General features: G+C 38.8%; 1 protein-coding gene across 1 annotated transcript in view; it reads left to right on the top strand.

Moving 5' to 3' along the window:
• The window catches only part of HTT (huntingtin), a 227,109-nt gene that overhangs the window by 150,354 nt on the left and 59,410 nt on the right, over positions 1 to 17,345 (top strand). The window contains 7 exon segments of the mRNA XM_043972228.1: positions 3,014 to 3,152; positions 6,082 to 6,204; positions 7,937 to 8,150; positions 8,622 to 8,767; positions 9,908 to 10,085; positions 11,375 to 11,470; positions 16,359 to 16,546. Coding sequence (XP_043828163.1) covers positions 3,014 to 3,152; positions 6,082 to 6,204; positions 7,937 to 8,150; positions 8,622 to 8,767; positions 9,908 to 10,085; positions 11,375 to 11,470; positions 16,359 to 16,546 — 1,084 coding nt within the window.

The raw sequence follows: 17,345 nt of genomic DNA, 5'->3' as shown, positions 1-17,345 counted from the left end.
CTTTTCCTCTCCTTGAAGTTTCTTCATCTGTAAAATATTGGAAAGGGGGAGGGGGAATTACCTCTAAGGCCCTTTTCTGCCTCATGATATTTTGATTTATAAACCTTAAAGCACTATGTAAGTGTGAAGAGTTGTAGTCGATAGTATTTTTTAAAATAAATGACTTTTAAGAAGGTAGCTATTGCACAAAGTATGTAAGACCTGGTCTTTTAGCAGGTATTTAATAATAGGTGAAGTCACTCATTGTCAAAGAAGTTGGATGTGAATTTGAAATTTATTTTCCTCTTTCTAACAGTTTGGAGTAAACATCATCTAATTAATTACTGCAGTGTTGACAAAGGAATCAGAAAAACCTGAGTTAGGTTCTTCCTTGATGAGCCAAAATACTTAAAATCTTACAGAATCTTACAGCTGCTGTTCTTTGCTAAATGGAAAAACAGCAAGGAAAACCACCATTTGCTTTCAGCAAATTGCATTTGCAAAAATCCTATATAAAACATGTCAGTCATGTAGAATATAGCATTTTCAGGATTGAAAAATAAATTTATTGGGGTGGCTAGGTGGCACAGTGGATAAAGCACTGGCCCTGGATTCAGGAGTACCTGAGTTCAAATCTAGCCTCAGGCACTTAACACTTACTAGCTGTGTGACCCTGGGCAAGTCACTTAACCCCCATTGCCCCGCCAAAAAAAAAAAAAGAAAGGAAAAGAAAAGAAAAGTAAATTTACTGTAGCTTTTATTCATTTTCTCAATATTTGCTTATGTTTTGAATCTAAATAGGAAGTTTGGAAGAATAGTGTCCTTGAGACCTATAAATGAAGTTTATAGTAGCAGCAGCAGTAATAGTAATAATAGAATTCTAATAATAATAATAGACTTTTACATACTTTAAATTTTACACAGTATTGCATATGTAAATAAAGCATTTATTAAGCCCTGGGGATTCAGACACTAGGTAAGCAAGACTGTCCCTGTCCTTGGGGACTAGAATTTCAGTCAGCAGGTATTTTATTGAGCACCTACTGTGTGCCAGGCACTGCCCTGGCGATCCACAGAAAGGCTACTTCCCACCCCATCCCCCACCCCCGCCCCCACAAAGACAAAAACAAACCACCCTGCTCTTCCTCTCGGAGTTCACAGTCTGATTTCGGGGTGGCTGGGGGTATGGATGAGACATGTAAACAATTGTGTACAAATAAGACATGCACTATAAAGTGGAGATAATCAGCAGGGAAAAGGCACCAGTATTAAGGGACCTCAGGAAAGGTTTCCTGTAAAAGGTGGATTTTAGTTGGTCCTTGAAGAAAGACAGGGAGGGCCTGAGACTGAGATGAGGAGTGAAAAAAACTTATAGGCATAGGGGACAGCCCATGGAGAAACTGGGAGCTGGGACATGAAGTGTCTGGTGAGAGGAACAGCAAGAAGACCAGTCTCACAGGCCACAGCATAGAACTTCAAATAAAGTTGAACTGGGGTGAGAGATTGGGGCAGAAAGGGGATAAAGGAGAGAGGGGGAGAGAGAAGAGGAGGAAGGGAGAGAGGAAAGGGAGGGAGAAAGAGAAGGAGGAAGGGAGAAGGAGAGAAGGAGGGAAGGAGGGGGGAGCGAGGAGAAAGGGAGACAGACAGACAGACACTTATATAATCAGAGCCTAGCATTTCCGAGGTGGAGACCAAGATTCTCATGGCAGGACAATGAGGATAATGGCTAGAATATAAACCTGGGAGTGAGACATACTTTGTCTCATTTAATTTCTCCCCAATAATTCATTGATATACGTATTATATGTATTATTATCTGCATTTTACAGATGAGGAAACTGAGTCTCTAAGCCCTTGTAATTTGTCTGTGTTCAGCCCAGCTTGTCTGACTCTTTAAGTCCTGTGTTGATTTTCTACCACAACTTTGGTGAACAGTTGGAGACAACTGGTGACTGCTGAATTTTTTGCCTCTATCTGGAAATAGATTTTGTTGTAATTTTTGAGTTTGACATTCTCAAGCCAGAAGGCCCAGTGTGAAACTGGGTATTAGTCTGTCTTGTACTCCTAAGGAGATAAACCTTTCAGGATGTGACCCTGAAGTAGCAGAAATTTCAGGTTGTGCTTAGAGGTTAGATGTTTAAGTAGGAAATAGTTAAGGAATTTTAGCTTTTTCTGAACTTGTGATAGGCTATCGGCTTCTCCTGTATGCATCTGTTTGGTGTTACATGGTAATATGCTGCACCTGAAATTTCATGCGTTTAGGTGTTTCCTTCACCTGTGCAGTACAAAAACCCTCCATCCTCTTTAAATGGTCTTAATGAGCTGCTGTGTAGAAAAGTGTGTCACCTGGTGTCCTTTCTTCTGCCTATGTGCTTCTTTGAAATTAGGGAGGCTTAGTGTTGAGTGACAAGGAAATGGTTTATTTCCAGACCTTTCTAGCTTCTTAGGCATTGCACTAGGGCTGTGATTTCAATTAATATCCCCCGATCATGCTCTGAACCAAGTAACACAACTCTTCTTATCCTCATTTTTTTTTTAATCCTCATTTTTCAAATGAGGAAACTGAGGCCCATTGAAGTTAAGTGACTCTTCCAAAATCAGATAGCTAAGAACTGACAAATGTTAGGCCTTCCAACTCCAGAGTTCTTGGAATACTTTACATTGCCTAGTGCAAATGTTCACTGAGAAAATATTTTTAGAAAATTGTTCTTTCTAATAGGAATAAAACATAACTATGATTTGGAATTTAAAACAGCATCACTTACTGTAAATTTGTTGTTTTTTAAACGACTAGTCTCATTCTGATTGGTACCTTAAATACCACCCATGTTTACAGTATTACATGCTTATTCTCATTCTTTCCATGCTTTTACCATTTCATATAACTGCAATCTGTTAGTAATTTTCAGAATTCCTTATTTCTGTGGTCAAATCTATAATCTTAAATAGATTGTTATTGATAGGGTTAAACCAGGCAGCCTTTAGGATCACCTGTACTCCAAGTTCCTGTGTTTTTATTTCACTTGTATTTCAGACACCAAAGACTCTATTCCCTGCTGGACAGGTTTCGTCGTACAGTAGCACCAGAGACAGCTAGCCCTTCTCCTGTAGTCACTTCACACCCCCTGGATGGGGAAAATCACTTGTCACTAGAGATGATAAATCCAGACCAAGTAAGTGAAAAGAGCTTTTATTGACAAGTATATACTCTCTTATAAAAGTATTACCTTGTAATATCCATGGGTGCAGATGGACATGGCAGGGCTTGTTTAGAGCGTTTCTAGCGTTTTATGGTGTCCTCAGGACCAGTTAAAGGGCTTAGGATTGTTTAGCTTTGGGCTCTCTCATGTTCTATTGATGTACAGTGGGGAGAGTGGCCTTGGTAATAAGAGGAAGGGAGAATAGCCTTGCTTTGGGCTTTTCCCATTTTTTGGCCTTTGGGGTTAGGGTAGAAGCACTTGAGAGGAAATGGGGGAGCTTTTTCTTGTGTCAAGGGAAATACTGGAGGGCAATTCATTTGTTAGGAGGTAAATTGAACACAAGTGGAGAGTGAAGATATGAATGGAGAGGGTTGAATGGGGACTGTGTAGTTTGAGTTACCTTACTGTATATTGAACAAAACAGGCCAGTTTTAGAGAGGTTTTCTCTACTCCCAGTGCTCATGTCTCTTCTTCGATCCCTTTGTGCGTTGTATTCTTTGACCTGGCTCTTCTCACCCTCATCAGCATCTGAGATTACTTTCCAACAGCCATCCTCACCCTTCTCTGCTTACTCGGTGGAGTCAGGCATTCTGCAGGTTACTACTACAGGGTGGGTCCAAAGTCATGATGTTTTAAGCTTTTGAAAAAATTTTTTTCTTTTTTTTTTTGCCATTTACAAGATTTGATTTTTCACATGTAATACAAATTCATTTCCTATATATACTTTATATGATGCTATGGTATTATAAATTAAAAACAAAAAATAAAGGAGTTGGGGCAGCTGGGTGGCGCAGTAGATAGAACATGGGCCCTGGATTCAGGAATACCTGAGTTTGGATCCAGCCTCAGACACTTGACACTTACTGGCTGTGTGATCCTGGGCAGGTCCTTAACCCCCATTGCCTCACCCCCCCCCCCAAAAAAAAAGAGTTATTAAATATTGAAACCTCTTTGTGACTTTGGACTCACCCTGTATATATGATGGCAGTAGAACTCTCACTGAAGACCTGGTCCATGTTGCTCTCTTTATCCTCCAAATTGAAACTCATTGGGAAAGGTACTTTGTGGGGAGAGGCATGGCTTAAAGGTGTTTAAGATTCTTCTCCTTTCCTTTTGGAGTGCCACCCATGAACTCCAGACTTCTAGATGAGTATCTCTCCTTCCAGTTTTAGTATAGTCGATTTGTAAGTCTGACAGCCCTAAAGAAGAGAGCTGGTAACTGATACGGGGAGAGGGTTTGAAAAGTAAAGAAAGACAGGGTACTCCACAGAGTATCCTGTAACCATCGATCTAGATTTCTGGCAAAGCAAGTGATATTTATAGCCCCTGAGGCCTGGAAAAAAAGAAACTGCATACAAAATTAAGCTATTCAATTTAAAACATTTAAATACCTACTGTGTGCACGATTTGTTTATCACCAAACAAATAGCTAAAGCACAGGTCCTTTCCTTAAGGAACTTATGGTCTAAGAAGGCTATAAGACATTTACTTAGATAACGATGATATTCAGTAATACGTGATAAAGGGAGTGGAAAGATACAAAAGTAAATTGAGGGGCAGCTAGGTGGTTCAGTGGATAGAGCACCAGCCCTGGAGTCAGGAGTACCTGAGTTCAAATCTGGCCTCAGACACACTTAACACTTACTAGCTGTGTGACCCTGAGCAAGTCACTTAACCCCAATTGCCTCACTAAAAAAAAAAAAGTAAATTGCGATCAGGAAGGCTTCATGGAGAAGTTTACTTTACAAGTGAGCTTTAAAGATTGAATAAAAATTCAGGGACTTTTTTTGTATTTGGCTTTAAAGTCAGAAAGACCTAAGTTTGAATCCTAATTCAGACACTTGCTATGTGACCCTGGGGAAGTCACTTAACCTCTCTTGGTCTCAGTTTCTTTATTTGTAAAGTGGAGGTGATGATAGTACCTACCTTACTGGATTGTCTTGAAGATCAAATGAGATAATATAGGTAAAGTGTTATGTAAATCTCAAAGAGCTATATAAATGTTAGTTTTTCTCATTATTATCTTTATCCATTATCATTATTATTTTGAAGACCTTTTTTGTGAAAGGGAATTTACTACTTTACATTTCACTTTCAGATAGCAGTTTTTTTTGTACAGGAGAGAAATGACTCCTTGAGATACTGCTTAATGATAAGTTTTGTGGAATGAATGACGGATTAAAGCATTTCCTTTATGTAGAGCACTGTGCTAAATCCCAATAGGAAAGTAAGACAATTTCTGCTCTCAAGGAGGTCACATTCTAATGGGAAATAGAACACATGGAAGCTTTTAGCAGCAAGTCAGATGAAAAGGCCCCGTGGTCCTTCGTGCAGTGGCAAAACAGATGTAATTGCCTCTTCTGTAATGTCATTTATACCAACAAAATTGTTGGTTTTTGATGTTGAGAATCATTTGACACGGCCAAGGATTTTGGTGGCCAGATCTTTGATTTCTGGGTCATCAGTAGCTGTGGTTGTAGTCCCAAAGGAGCAGTGGTCAGGGATTGTTTCCCAGGATGAGGCCATTGGGCTGGAAGCATTTCTGACTCTCTTGGTTTGAGGGCATGAGGCTGTCTCCCTTAGGGTCTGAGGGAAAATGGTGGTCAGAGTTGTGGTGGTCCGTTTTGCCTGGCACATAGTGCCCTGCTGCTTCAGTTTAGCTGGCAACCTGCCCTGTTAGTTGGCACTTGGTAGAGATGAAATGTAACATTTGTTTGTTAAACTTCAAAATCAATGAATTCATCACAGGATTAATTGAAGTAGGAGTTAACCTGTCCTTGACCAAAGGAAAACTTATTCTTGAGCCTAGATGAAAATGAGTGGATTTTAAAAGAAGGGACTTGTCTTTCACACTTTTTCACACAGACCTTTAAAACAAAAGAGTTAATTGTTTTTCTTTTAGGACTGGTATGTGTCTCTAGTCAGATCTCAGTGTTGCACTAAGTCAGACTCAGCACTGCTGGAAGGTGCAGAGCTGGTAAATAGGATTCCTCCTGGTGAACTGGCCCCCTTCATGATGAGTAAGGTGAGTATTCTTTGTATAGTTAAAAGAAGGAGTAATCTGTAACATCACTTGTTTCTGTTTCCATTTAATTCCAGTTATTTAGTAGATAATATACAATACTTGAAATATACTGCCCAGTATGCAATACTATTCTTGCAATGTGTACAGAATATACCTGTTTTGTGTAAGGCTGTCATGGTAAGATTTATTGTATCTTAAATACTTAAAAGGAATTTTATCAATCATACTGACATTAGCCTTCTAGGATAATTGAGTTGAATTTAGCTGTTCATATAATTAGCAAAAATGAACATCACCAGAGCATCACCAGTTTTTTGCATATAAGCTATAGTGGAGAAGAGTGAATCTTTAACATGACAAATAATATGGAAATCCAGCCAGTATTTGTCTTTTAAAAGTATATGTCACTTATATTTGAATGTACCACATTTTGTGTCCTATTTGCACAATTCCCAAATATATAAAGACATAAATTGATGACATTTTCATTAAGTAAAATTATTTATTTGTTCTTGGTTAAGTTATCAAAGGAAACTGATACCTAGTGTTTTGGGAATTCATTAAAAAAAATAACCTTAGAGATATAGTTCCTTCCCATCCCTCATTTGTGACTCTCTTCTTCAGCGTCTCTGGCAACCAATGAAGCTGGACTGTGATGATACAACCAACTCATAAGGGCCTGAAGTGATTGGTTTCCCAGTTTGACTCTCTCCTCTGCAGTCACCTCCTGCGTTTAATAGATTGTCCCTCCTTAGATGTCTTTTATGGTTGCTCTAACTGAACCAACCATTAGTCATGAAATTGCTGGAGTATGAGTACTTTGAAGGACTACCCCAGGTCATACAAATTAAAAACAAATAAAGTCTATGGGATATTAGCAAAGGCAGATAATTAATACAAGCCATTAAAAAGATAGATATCAGCAGTTCAAGTAACTGTGCAGTACTGTAAATGTGAACTACTAATAAACTTAAGAACAAAAGTTGCCTTGAATTGTTTTACTGGGCTGTTGGCTATTCTACATTTTGGCTCCTACTTACACTCTACATAAATAAGAAATGAGAAGAATTTTTGAGATTTGGAAATTGTTGGCTTGTTCTTAGCTGGGTATGCAAAGGAAACAAAGAAAAAGGCTTGTGAGGTTGCAGGGTGATTTGGAGAAGAGCACTGGTTCTAGAGTCCAAGGACCTGAGTTCAGATCCCCTCTCTGACAGGAGTGACTGTGATCAAGTCACTTGGCCTTCTAGGGCTCAGTTTCTTCAAGTGTGGTTGGCCTAGGTGGCCTCCAAGGTCCTAGTCATGTCTGTATATGATCTATGTTAGTGATCCATTGTAATGAGATCGACGAAGAAGCCAGCAGCCCTTGGTCTGGTGTGTGAAATATAGGGACAAGTGAAACAGTAATTTATAACCCTCCCCCCCTTTTTTTTTTAGTGAGGCAATTGGGGTTAAGTGACTTGCCCAGGGTCACACAGTAAGCGTTAAGTATCTGAGGCTGGATTTGAACTCAGGTCTTCCTGACTCCAGGGCCGGTGCTCTATCCACTGTGCCACCTAGCCGCCCCTATTACCCATTTTTATTCGTGGCAGAGATTATCCTCTATAATTGGCATTCTGATAATTTGCTGCCGAGATATGCTATAGGGTTGTTTTCTATTTTCCTTTCTATTTGCTTTCCTCCCGATGGTAATATGTAGCCTCTCATCCTTTACCTTTGGCATTTGTGATTTCAGGAGTTCAACTTATCCCTCTTAGCTCCTTGCTTAAGTCTTGGCGTCCGTGAAATCTCCAGCGGTCAGAGTAGCAGCCTCTTTGAGACAGCCCGGTCAGTGACCCTAGACCGTGTGGCCAGCCTGGTGCAGCAGCTTCCACCCAACCATCATGTTTTTCAGCCCCTTTTGCCCATTGAAACTTCAGCCTACTGGAATCAGCTAAGCGATCTCTTTGGTAATTTAAAAACAAAAAAGCCAAACTTGTTTAGCTCTTTTTTGATTGTGCCTCATCTAGTGCCCTGTACTGTGTGGGGAATGGTCCTTCAACATGGGGTCCGAATGCCCTTCTTCAGGGTTGCTTCTTAATTGTGGAATCCTTAGACCAGTTGTTTATCCTTTCTGAGATCAAGTTTTGTCATCTCTGAAATGAACATAAGACAAGGACACAACCTCTGCTCTCATGTGCGAATCAAATTAGATTACACAAGATACTTCTTTAAAGTACATTACAAAACTGATAGAAATGCTTGGTGAATGCTCTTTGGCTAATAGATTTTAACTATTAATTGATCTCACTTGAGCAGCACTTCTAAGTATTTTAATTAAAATGTAATCTTTTTGGCAGTTTTTTTTGAAAACTTGTTAACACTGTAATTGCATTTTTGTAAACCTTCTAGATTTCTCTAAGAATTAAATTCTTTTCCAGGAAATGCTGTGATTTATCAGTCAATTACTACACTGGCCTGTGCCCTTGCTCAGTACTTAGTACTATTTTCTAAGTTACCAAGTCATCTGCAACTTCCCCCTGAAAAAGAGAATGATGTTCTGAAATTTGTGGTGGCAGCCCTTGAGGTAAGAGCATAGGAGTGCCAAGAAACTTAGGGACCTCTTTGCCTTTCCTACTTAAGAGTGCCATTGGGTGAGAAAATAGGAGCTGGGCTGGATGATTAAGGTAACTGACCTGAAATAGAAAGCACATCAACTTCAAAGGAGCAGAGGGTTAGGATTTGTTGTTTCATAGTGTTCTCAGCATGGTCAACGATTTGGCAAAAGATCCTGAGGCAAGTTCGTAGAGAAAAGGATGTGCCCTTCAATTCAAAGCTATCACTTTAAATACAGCCAGTAGTCACCGCAGTGTTAGTCATTTTAGGCAAGGGAAAACTAACCATGCTGGAAAACACAGAGACTTTTACTATAGTAAGTAGAGATTTGTATCCCTACTAAATGCTTGTATATGTCTGTTATGAAACGTTTAGGGAGCTGATGGCTTATTTGAGGCAGGTTGTATATTCTGACAGCAAAAACAAAAGGCAGGCCCACAAAAGATGGTAAGCCTAAGAGACCATGCAAAAGTTTTCTAAGGAAAAAACTCTTAGGGTGACTGGAATTTCTCATCAAATGTTTGGCTTTCCAGACAATTTACATTGTAGAAATGATTGGAGTGTAAAGGAGAATGTTGTCTGGGTACTTCAGGGGAAGGTCACTTCTTCTGCATTGTACTAGTAGATTATGGGGACAAACAAGGTATTTAGACCCATGATAAGTACCTTATTTTTAAGATTCCTCTGACCTGATCATGAAACTTACTTTAGAGCTTCCTATTCTTAGAGTAAAATCTGGGTTTTAAGAAAAGGCAAAGGTGGAACTTTTAAAGCATCCTTGATTTTCTCAAGTTGGCAACAACCTTTTTTCCTCCATATATTTCACATAGTACTTTATTTGTACCTGTCTGCTACATTTAGTAATGTTGTGGTTTCTAGTTTTGTATTTATGCCATATAGTCTTATCTTTGTGTTGAACTGTACACTGTATGAGAGTACGGTTGGTTTCTTGTCTCACTTTTCTCTCTCTCCTCTTGCCTTGTACACAGTGCTTTCATTACAAATGATCATTGAATCAGCAGTTCACATTAACAATTCACATATGGCATGTTTTAAGCTTTACAAAGGATAGAATTTAGTTTAATTTCAAATTTACATTTTCCTATTTTAGGCCCTGTCATGGCACTTAATACATGAGCAGATGCCATTAAGTATGGATCTGCAGGCTGTCCTGGATTGCTGCTGTCTAACTTTGCATCTGCCTGGTCCTTGGAATATGCTGTCATCAATAGAATATGTCACCCATGTGTGCTCCCTAATTCACTGTATTCGATTTATTCTAGAAGCAAGTGAGTAAAACATGTATCATTGGATTTTTTTTTCTCTCCAATTCTTTCAGAAGAGGTCTGGTAATGTTCAGTATTTTAGTATTTAGGCCAGAGGTTGTACATTTCCTAGAATTACTTTTAAACCTTATGTTAGCTTTTTGATCCCTAGGCCTGGTTTGGTGTTTACTGTTCCTTATCATAAATGAACATTAGATTAATAAGATCACATCTAAAAAGATTACTTTTCCCCTGGCTTCATTTGTGACGAATGTTTCTATTCCACATTTTAATACTTACATATTTTGAAATTAAAATGGCTTTTTTAAAATGGTCAAAAAGGCCTGCTGAGGATCATTTCTCCCCCCCCCCCCAATTTTTTTTTTTGAGTGGGGCAATGAGGGTTAAGTGACTTGCCCAGGGTCACACAGCTAGTGAGTGTCAAGTGTTTGAGGCCAGATTTGAATGCAGGTCCTCCTGAATCCACTTCGACACCTAGCTGCTTTCCAGAATTTTAAAAATTGAATATTATTTAGTGGAACTTAGAGGATGTTTAAAAATTTTACTTTCTAAAAAGTTGAACATTATACAGTATTATTTTGAAGGTTAATTGTATAAATAGTTTTAATCTAATACATAACTAATATATAACTAATCTAATACATAACTTACAAATATAGATTCAAGGATTATTATTCAAAGGCAAGAATTCCAGATTTGAGAAATTGTGTGTTGGTTCTAATGAATAAATAGTCACTGATTAAAAAAACCTTTAGATTTGAAGGTTATAGAGGGACAAAGTGTGATAATTTTGACAGCCAGAATTTTATCCCACCTCAGACACTTAGTAACTTTTTTTTTTTTGGTGAGGCAACTGGGGTTAAGTGACTTGCCCAGGGTCACACAGCTAGTAAGTGTTAAAGTGTCTGAGGTTGGATTTGAACTCAAGTCCTCCTGACTCCAGAGCTGGTGCTCTATCCACTCCACCACCTAGCTGCCCCTGACAGCTAGAATTTTAAATTCTGATTCCTTATGAACATGAAGTGTTTCAAGAATTAATCTTTATCTGGTCAGCTTTAAGCACAGTTCTGGCATATGATTGGTACTTAATAACTGCTTTTTGCATATTGGTTTGTTGCTTAGTCAAGTGATTCTCTTATCTAAGACCAAGGATAGTTAGTTGTCTGTGCTATTATATTGACAGAACATAGAACTATTGCTTTGAATTCTTAAGGCTAAGAAAGTCTGATAATTTGTATATAATTGTTAAACTATATTGAAAAACCTTTTTTTTGCTCCTTTTGTAATTTTAGTTGCAGTTCAACCTGGAGACCAACTTCTTAGTCCAGAGAGAAGAAAGAATACTCCAAGAGGAATAAGTGAAGATGAAGTTGATTCAGATGTACAGGGTGAGTTTTATGCTACAATTTTTCTTGCCTTGTTAAAAAATTTTTTTCCATGTAAGGAAATAGGTCCTCTTTTGTATCACTATTGATGTGAGGCTTAGTGGAAGGAGTCTTGGATTCTCAGTTAGGCTAGGCATCAGAAGTCTTCTCACTCTACCTACACTAGGATAAAAATTCTTTCTAATACAAAACTATATTTGCTGAAAGACCATTAGTAAAGAGGGAAACCCATTACCTCTGCCCCTTCCTTAATCCTCTCCCTCACCCATTGAGAGGGCCAAAAATACAATACCCATTGTACATATGAAGTCATGCAAAACATATTTCCACATTAGCCTTGTTTGCGGGTAGAGGAAGGGAGGGAAGAAAAAAAAAGAAAGACTAGGGTGCAGACTACAGTATTTTTTCCCCTATCAGTTCTCTCTCTAGAGATGGATAGCATTTTAACATCATGAGTCCTTTACTGTTGTGGTGGATCATTGTATTGATCAGTGTCACTAAGTCAGACAATATAGTCTTAACCACATATTCCTCTTTTAAATTTGCCTTTCTTTTCTGAAGCCTTACTTTTTGTTGGCCACAATAGTGAAAGTACCATTTCTGTGCTAACTAAAGTCTGTGATTTCTTGTTGTCTTCTTCTACATTGCTTTTCTTTCTGATAGGATTATATGTATCTGAATCAATAGAAACTGACATGTCTTTGGAGGTTCCCATCCATGTCTTGAGTACCTGCCCAGGGATCACAGCAGATACCTTCTCATTAATTTCAGGGTAACAAATAGCTGCTGCCTCTGTGTTTTTCACTGAGGAGTAAGCGCAACTACTCAGCTCATCACAGAATTCCAGAATATTGATTCTAATGAACCAGAAGAACCTTCTATTCTAGTCCAATCTATTTTTGAAAAAAAGATCTACAATACACCTAAAATTGGTCATCCACCCTCTGTTTGAAGACTTTGAGCAAGGAAACCTACTGTCTTCTGAAGCCATCTATTCTGCTTTTGGATAATTCAGATTGTTAGGAAGTTTTCAACTATCACAAGCCTATACCCATCCCTCTAACTTTTGTTCAGTGCTCCTAGTTCTGCTTTCTAGACCCAAGCAGAACGAGTCTAATTCATTTTCCATGTGTCAGCTCTTCAGAAGAACCCAAAGCATCCCCCATATTGTATTTTCTACAAGTGAAGCCTCCGTAATTTTTTCAGGCAGTGCTCAGGAGTCATGATCTCAAAGCCCTATATCATCCTGCTTGCCTTCATCTGCATTGCTTTTCCTTAACTAGGGTGCCCACCCTCCAAATCTAGTCTGAGCAGGTCAGGATAGAAGCATTTTCACCTCCATAGTATATTCTTTCTTCAAGCTACAGTGTCGTACTTATGATTCCTATTGAATATGCAGTAGGATAAAATCCCCAGATCTTCTCCAGATGAGCTGGTTTCTGGCTAGCTCTTCCCATCTCATACTTAGGAAGCTGGTTTTTTAAACCCAAGTATAAGCCTTTCCATGTATCCTTCTGGACTTTGTATCAGCCCCACCCATTGGATAAGCATGGCCATCTTTATCTGAATATTTATCTAGTTGATTGATCAGTGTTAAATAGCACAGGGTCAAGCACAGATCCCTAGGACACATCCCTAGGACTTTTTATCTAAATTAACATTGAACCATCAATATTCCTTTTTGGGTCTGGCCCTTCAGCAAATTCTGAACCCACCTCACTGTAGGAGGATCTAACCTACTTTTCTCTAGCTTTTCTACAAGAATAGCATGAACCTTTTTGTCAGCTGCTTTATTGAAAAGGAAAACTGTACCATTTTCCTGAGGATTTAGTCATGAAATAACTTTCAAAAATGGTAATGAATTTAGTCTTATTTGATCTGTTCTTGATGATGCCAGCTAGCTCTTTGTGATCCCTACTTACTTTCCTAGATATTCACTAACAATCTTTTTAATTTAATAATTTGCATTTAATAAATTGCATTTATTGTAAGGAGAACAGTATGCATATGGATTGTAGTAATGTAAGGGAAAATAATATAAAATGGAAGCTGAACTCTGAATAATTAGAGTTATCAGTTTTGGTTTAGAAGAACTCTCAGTGAAACATATTCCTTCTCTTGGTAGATGTGGAATGCCTCTGAATAACATTTACTCTTTTACTATCCTCAGGTAGTTTCCCTTTTCTCAGGGTCTTTCCAAGATTGTGAACAGACTCAGCAATGCCGTATTCCAGGTCTTTCAGGCTCCGAGTATGTAACTCGCCCCCTGGCTTGATGAATCGAGCTCCTCTAATATAGGAGGGGGTCCCCTTACTAGCTCCCTGCTTTTTTTGCATGACAGCTCCTTGTAAGTCATTTTGGTTCATTCCCGTCAAAACTCCTTCTCCTCAGCTGTGAAAGAAGCGAGTAAGATTCAGGCAGCTCTGCCTGTTCTTTTTCTCTTGTTGTTTCAGTCTCCTCCTGGCAGGTTATGGCCCTGCTTTTCTCTGTTTTTTTTTTTTTTTCAACTTTAATTTGTTGGGTGATAGGCTCCCTGTGTAGCTATCCATAGCCTGGATAGTTGAAATTTCCCACAGCTACTATGTCATGCCTCTTAGTCAGTCTTGTGATTTGTTTCCCAAACTACTCCTTTTCCCCATCCCTTCTGTGGAAAGAGCCTCATGTATATCACTTCATGCCAAAGGCCTACTGGGTTCTGTAACAGTTGTCTAACTTCCTCATGTCGAGGTTTTCTTCTACCTCTATATTCTCTGTCTGTTCTGTTTTAAACCCTAAAACCCTCTCATTTTTAAAGGAACAAAACTTTATTTTTTGGGCTAACCTGGACAATAAAAAGCAGTTTCTTGGGGTTTTTTTTACTTTTTCTTTTAGAAGAGAGAACGTTTTGCACTCTGAGCTTAGATATCAGTTAATTTACTGTGTGAGCAAGCCAAACATTGCATACCAATGCTTTATGGACATCTTAAATTAGATGTCATGTATGCATCTCAAATTCAACATTCCAAAACAGAACTCATCTTTCCTTTCAAACTTTTCTTCTTCTCCTATCAAATTGAGGGCACTACCATTCTGCCAGTCGCAGACTCATAACCTCGGCATCAGCCTTGCCTTCTCCCTTATTGTTAAGTCTTGTCCTTTCTACCTTCACCCCATCTCTTGTGTTTGTTGCATTCTCTCCACTCACACAGCTACCACCCTCAGTACAAGCCCTCATCATTTCACACTGGTCTTCTGCAGTACCTTCTGCCCGGTGCCTCTTCCTCCACCCTCTCCCCACTCTAATCCTTCAAAGTCTCTTTCCCAAGTGCAGGGGGCATGTCACACAACCCCCCACTCAGCCAACTCCAGTGGCTCCCTATTGTCTCTAGTATCAAATATAAAATGTTCAGTTAAGATTTTAAAGCCCATCACAACATGGCCTCCTCCTGCCTTTCCAGTCTTTTTATACGTTCTTTATAAGAACTCTGTTGTCCAGATACTCTGGCCTACTTGGATATGTGCCATTCCTCCCACATAACTCTACATCTCCTGATTCTATGCCTTTTCATTGATTGTTCCCCATCTTAGAGTGATCTCCCTCCTCACCTCCAATTCCTGGCTTTCTTTAAAATTCAGCTCAAACCTCACTTTTTTCAAGAGGCTTTTCCCAGGCACACAATCCCCTACCCCTATTCCCCTCCCTCCCTCTGAGGGTACCTTCCATATGTGTTGTATAAATCTTGTATCTACATCGTTATTTGCATGTTTCCTCTTCTATTAGAATTTGAGCCTCTTGAGAGAGACCAAATTTTTGCCTTTCTTTGTATCTATCTCCAGTGCTTAGAGCATAATACCTTGGATGCAGTAAGTGGATAATAAATGTTTGTTGACTTACTGACTCCAAATTTTATGCAGGTTACTGCTATAACTATTTTTTATATGTGGGTCCTTTTCTCTTTCTGTTGCTGGGTCAAAGGATATGCACAGTTTAATAACTTTTTTGGGTATAGTTCCAGATTGCTTTGCAGAAGAGCTAGACAAGTTCATATTTAATGTGACAACACATTTGGGTTCCTTTGCCACGATGCACCCTAGGACATTAAAGTATTTGTTTTCTTGTAGCCCTTCCAAAATTTGTCATTTTTCCTTTGTTGTCAGCTTTGTCCTTTTAATTGATGTGAGTCAAACCTTAGAGTTGCTTTAATTTGCATTTCTTGGATTATGAGTGATTTAGAGCATTTTTATACATCTATTGATAACTTCTTTTTTTTCCTTTGAAAACTGCCTGTTCATGTCCATTGATTATTTACCAGCTGAGAATTGAAAGCTAGCCACTTTCCTGTATATATACTGTTTCTTACCCTTAATCTCCCACCTCTACAAAGAACTAAGGAAGGTGTATTTTTTTATTTCTTCTCTGAGGCTAAACTTGGTCATTTACAAATTTATCGCATTCCATTCCAGTTGTTGCTCTTTCAACTTATATTATTGTTGGCATGGTATTTGTTGTTTTCCTCGTTTTAGTCACTTCGCTTTTCATCAGTTCATCTAAGTCTTTCCATAAGTATTCATTGTATTATTTGTTTCTCACAGCATATTCCTCTACAGCCTTGTATCGTAACTTGCTTAACCACTCCTTAATTGATGGGCATCTACTTTGCTTTCAGTTCTTTGCAAATAGATCAATTTGCTGCTCTAAATATTTCCTGCCAGGGGTTATTTTACTGTATTGTTGCTTGTCCTTAGCTTGTTTCCTTGTGAGACTTGAAATTTTTAAGTCTGATAAGACCGGTGGGTAGTCCAGACTGTCATACTCAATAGAATATGTATGGCATCTTTCTGCACCCCTATGCATGGATTTCTCTGTGGACAAAACTGTTTTATACCAGCAGTACTTGTTTCTTTCCTTAAGTTCCCAAGTATATTACCACTGCTTGTGAAATGATCGCAGAAATGGTGGCAGCATTACAGACTGTGTTGGCTTTGGGTCACAAGAGAAACAGTGCAATTCCAGCTTTCCTTACTCCTGTACTGAAAAACATCATCATCAGCCTTGCAAGATTGCCACTAGTCAATAGCTATACTAGAGTGCCTCCCTTGGTGAGTATATTTTGTTTTCTATTTCCTTGGGACTACAGTATCATGTATTTTGAAGTTTTGTGGCAGTTTCCTCAACTGTGAAATGAGAACAATAATAGCATCATACCCCTGGGCTTTGTTGTGAGGATTAAATGAGATCATATTTGTAAAACATTTAACACAGTGCCCAGCACAGAGTATGCACTTAAGAAGTACTTGTTCCTTTCTCTGTCCCTCACGGCTGCTCCACCTCATTGGGTTGTGCAAGCACTGCTTTGGAAACTACAACTCAGCATGTAAATATGAATTCATTTGTAAAATCCAATTTGGTGAGGGGGGAGGGGGTGCAGCTAGGTGGTGCAGTGGATAAAGCACCGGCCCTGGATTCAGGAGGACCTGAGTTCAAATCCGGCCTCAGACACTTGACACTTACTAACTGTGTGACCCTGGGCAAGTCACTTAACCCTCATTGTCACGCAAAAAAAAATATCCAATTCAGGGGCCACCTCCTCCTTTATGTCTTCTGATTTTTCTAGCTATAAACATCCTCCCCGATCTTAAATCTCTTATATCATTCATTACATTTGGATCTCATCTATGTATTCTTCACTTCTATTATATATATTTTTGCCCTAGTGGAATGTAATCATCTTCAGGGTAGGAAATGTGTCTCATTTATTTTTTTATTCCCTTTGATTAGCCCAGCTACATAATTAAATGTTAGGTGCTTAATAAACATGTGTTAAAGTTATTTGAATTATTAATATTGCTAAATTTCAGGTACAGTGACATAAATGTTGAGTTTAGAGCAGGTACAACA

Source organism: Dromiciops gliroides, chromosome 6 (genome assembly GCF_019393635.1).
Source record: "Dromiciops gliroides isolate mDroGli1 chromosome 6, mDroGli1.pri, whole genome shotgun sequence".
Lineage (NCBI taxonomy): Eukaryota > Metazoa > Chordata > Mammalia > Microbiotheria > Microbiotheriidae > Dromiciops > Dromiciops gliroides.
The sequence above is the reverse complement of the archived record's forward strand: the minus strand, read 5'-3'. Positions and strand labels throughout refer to the sequence as shown.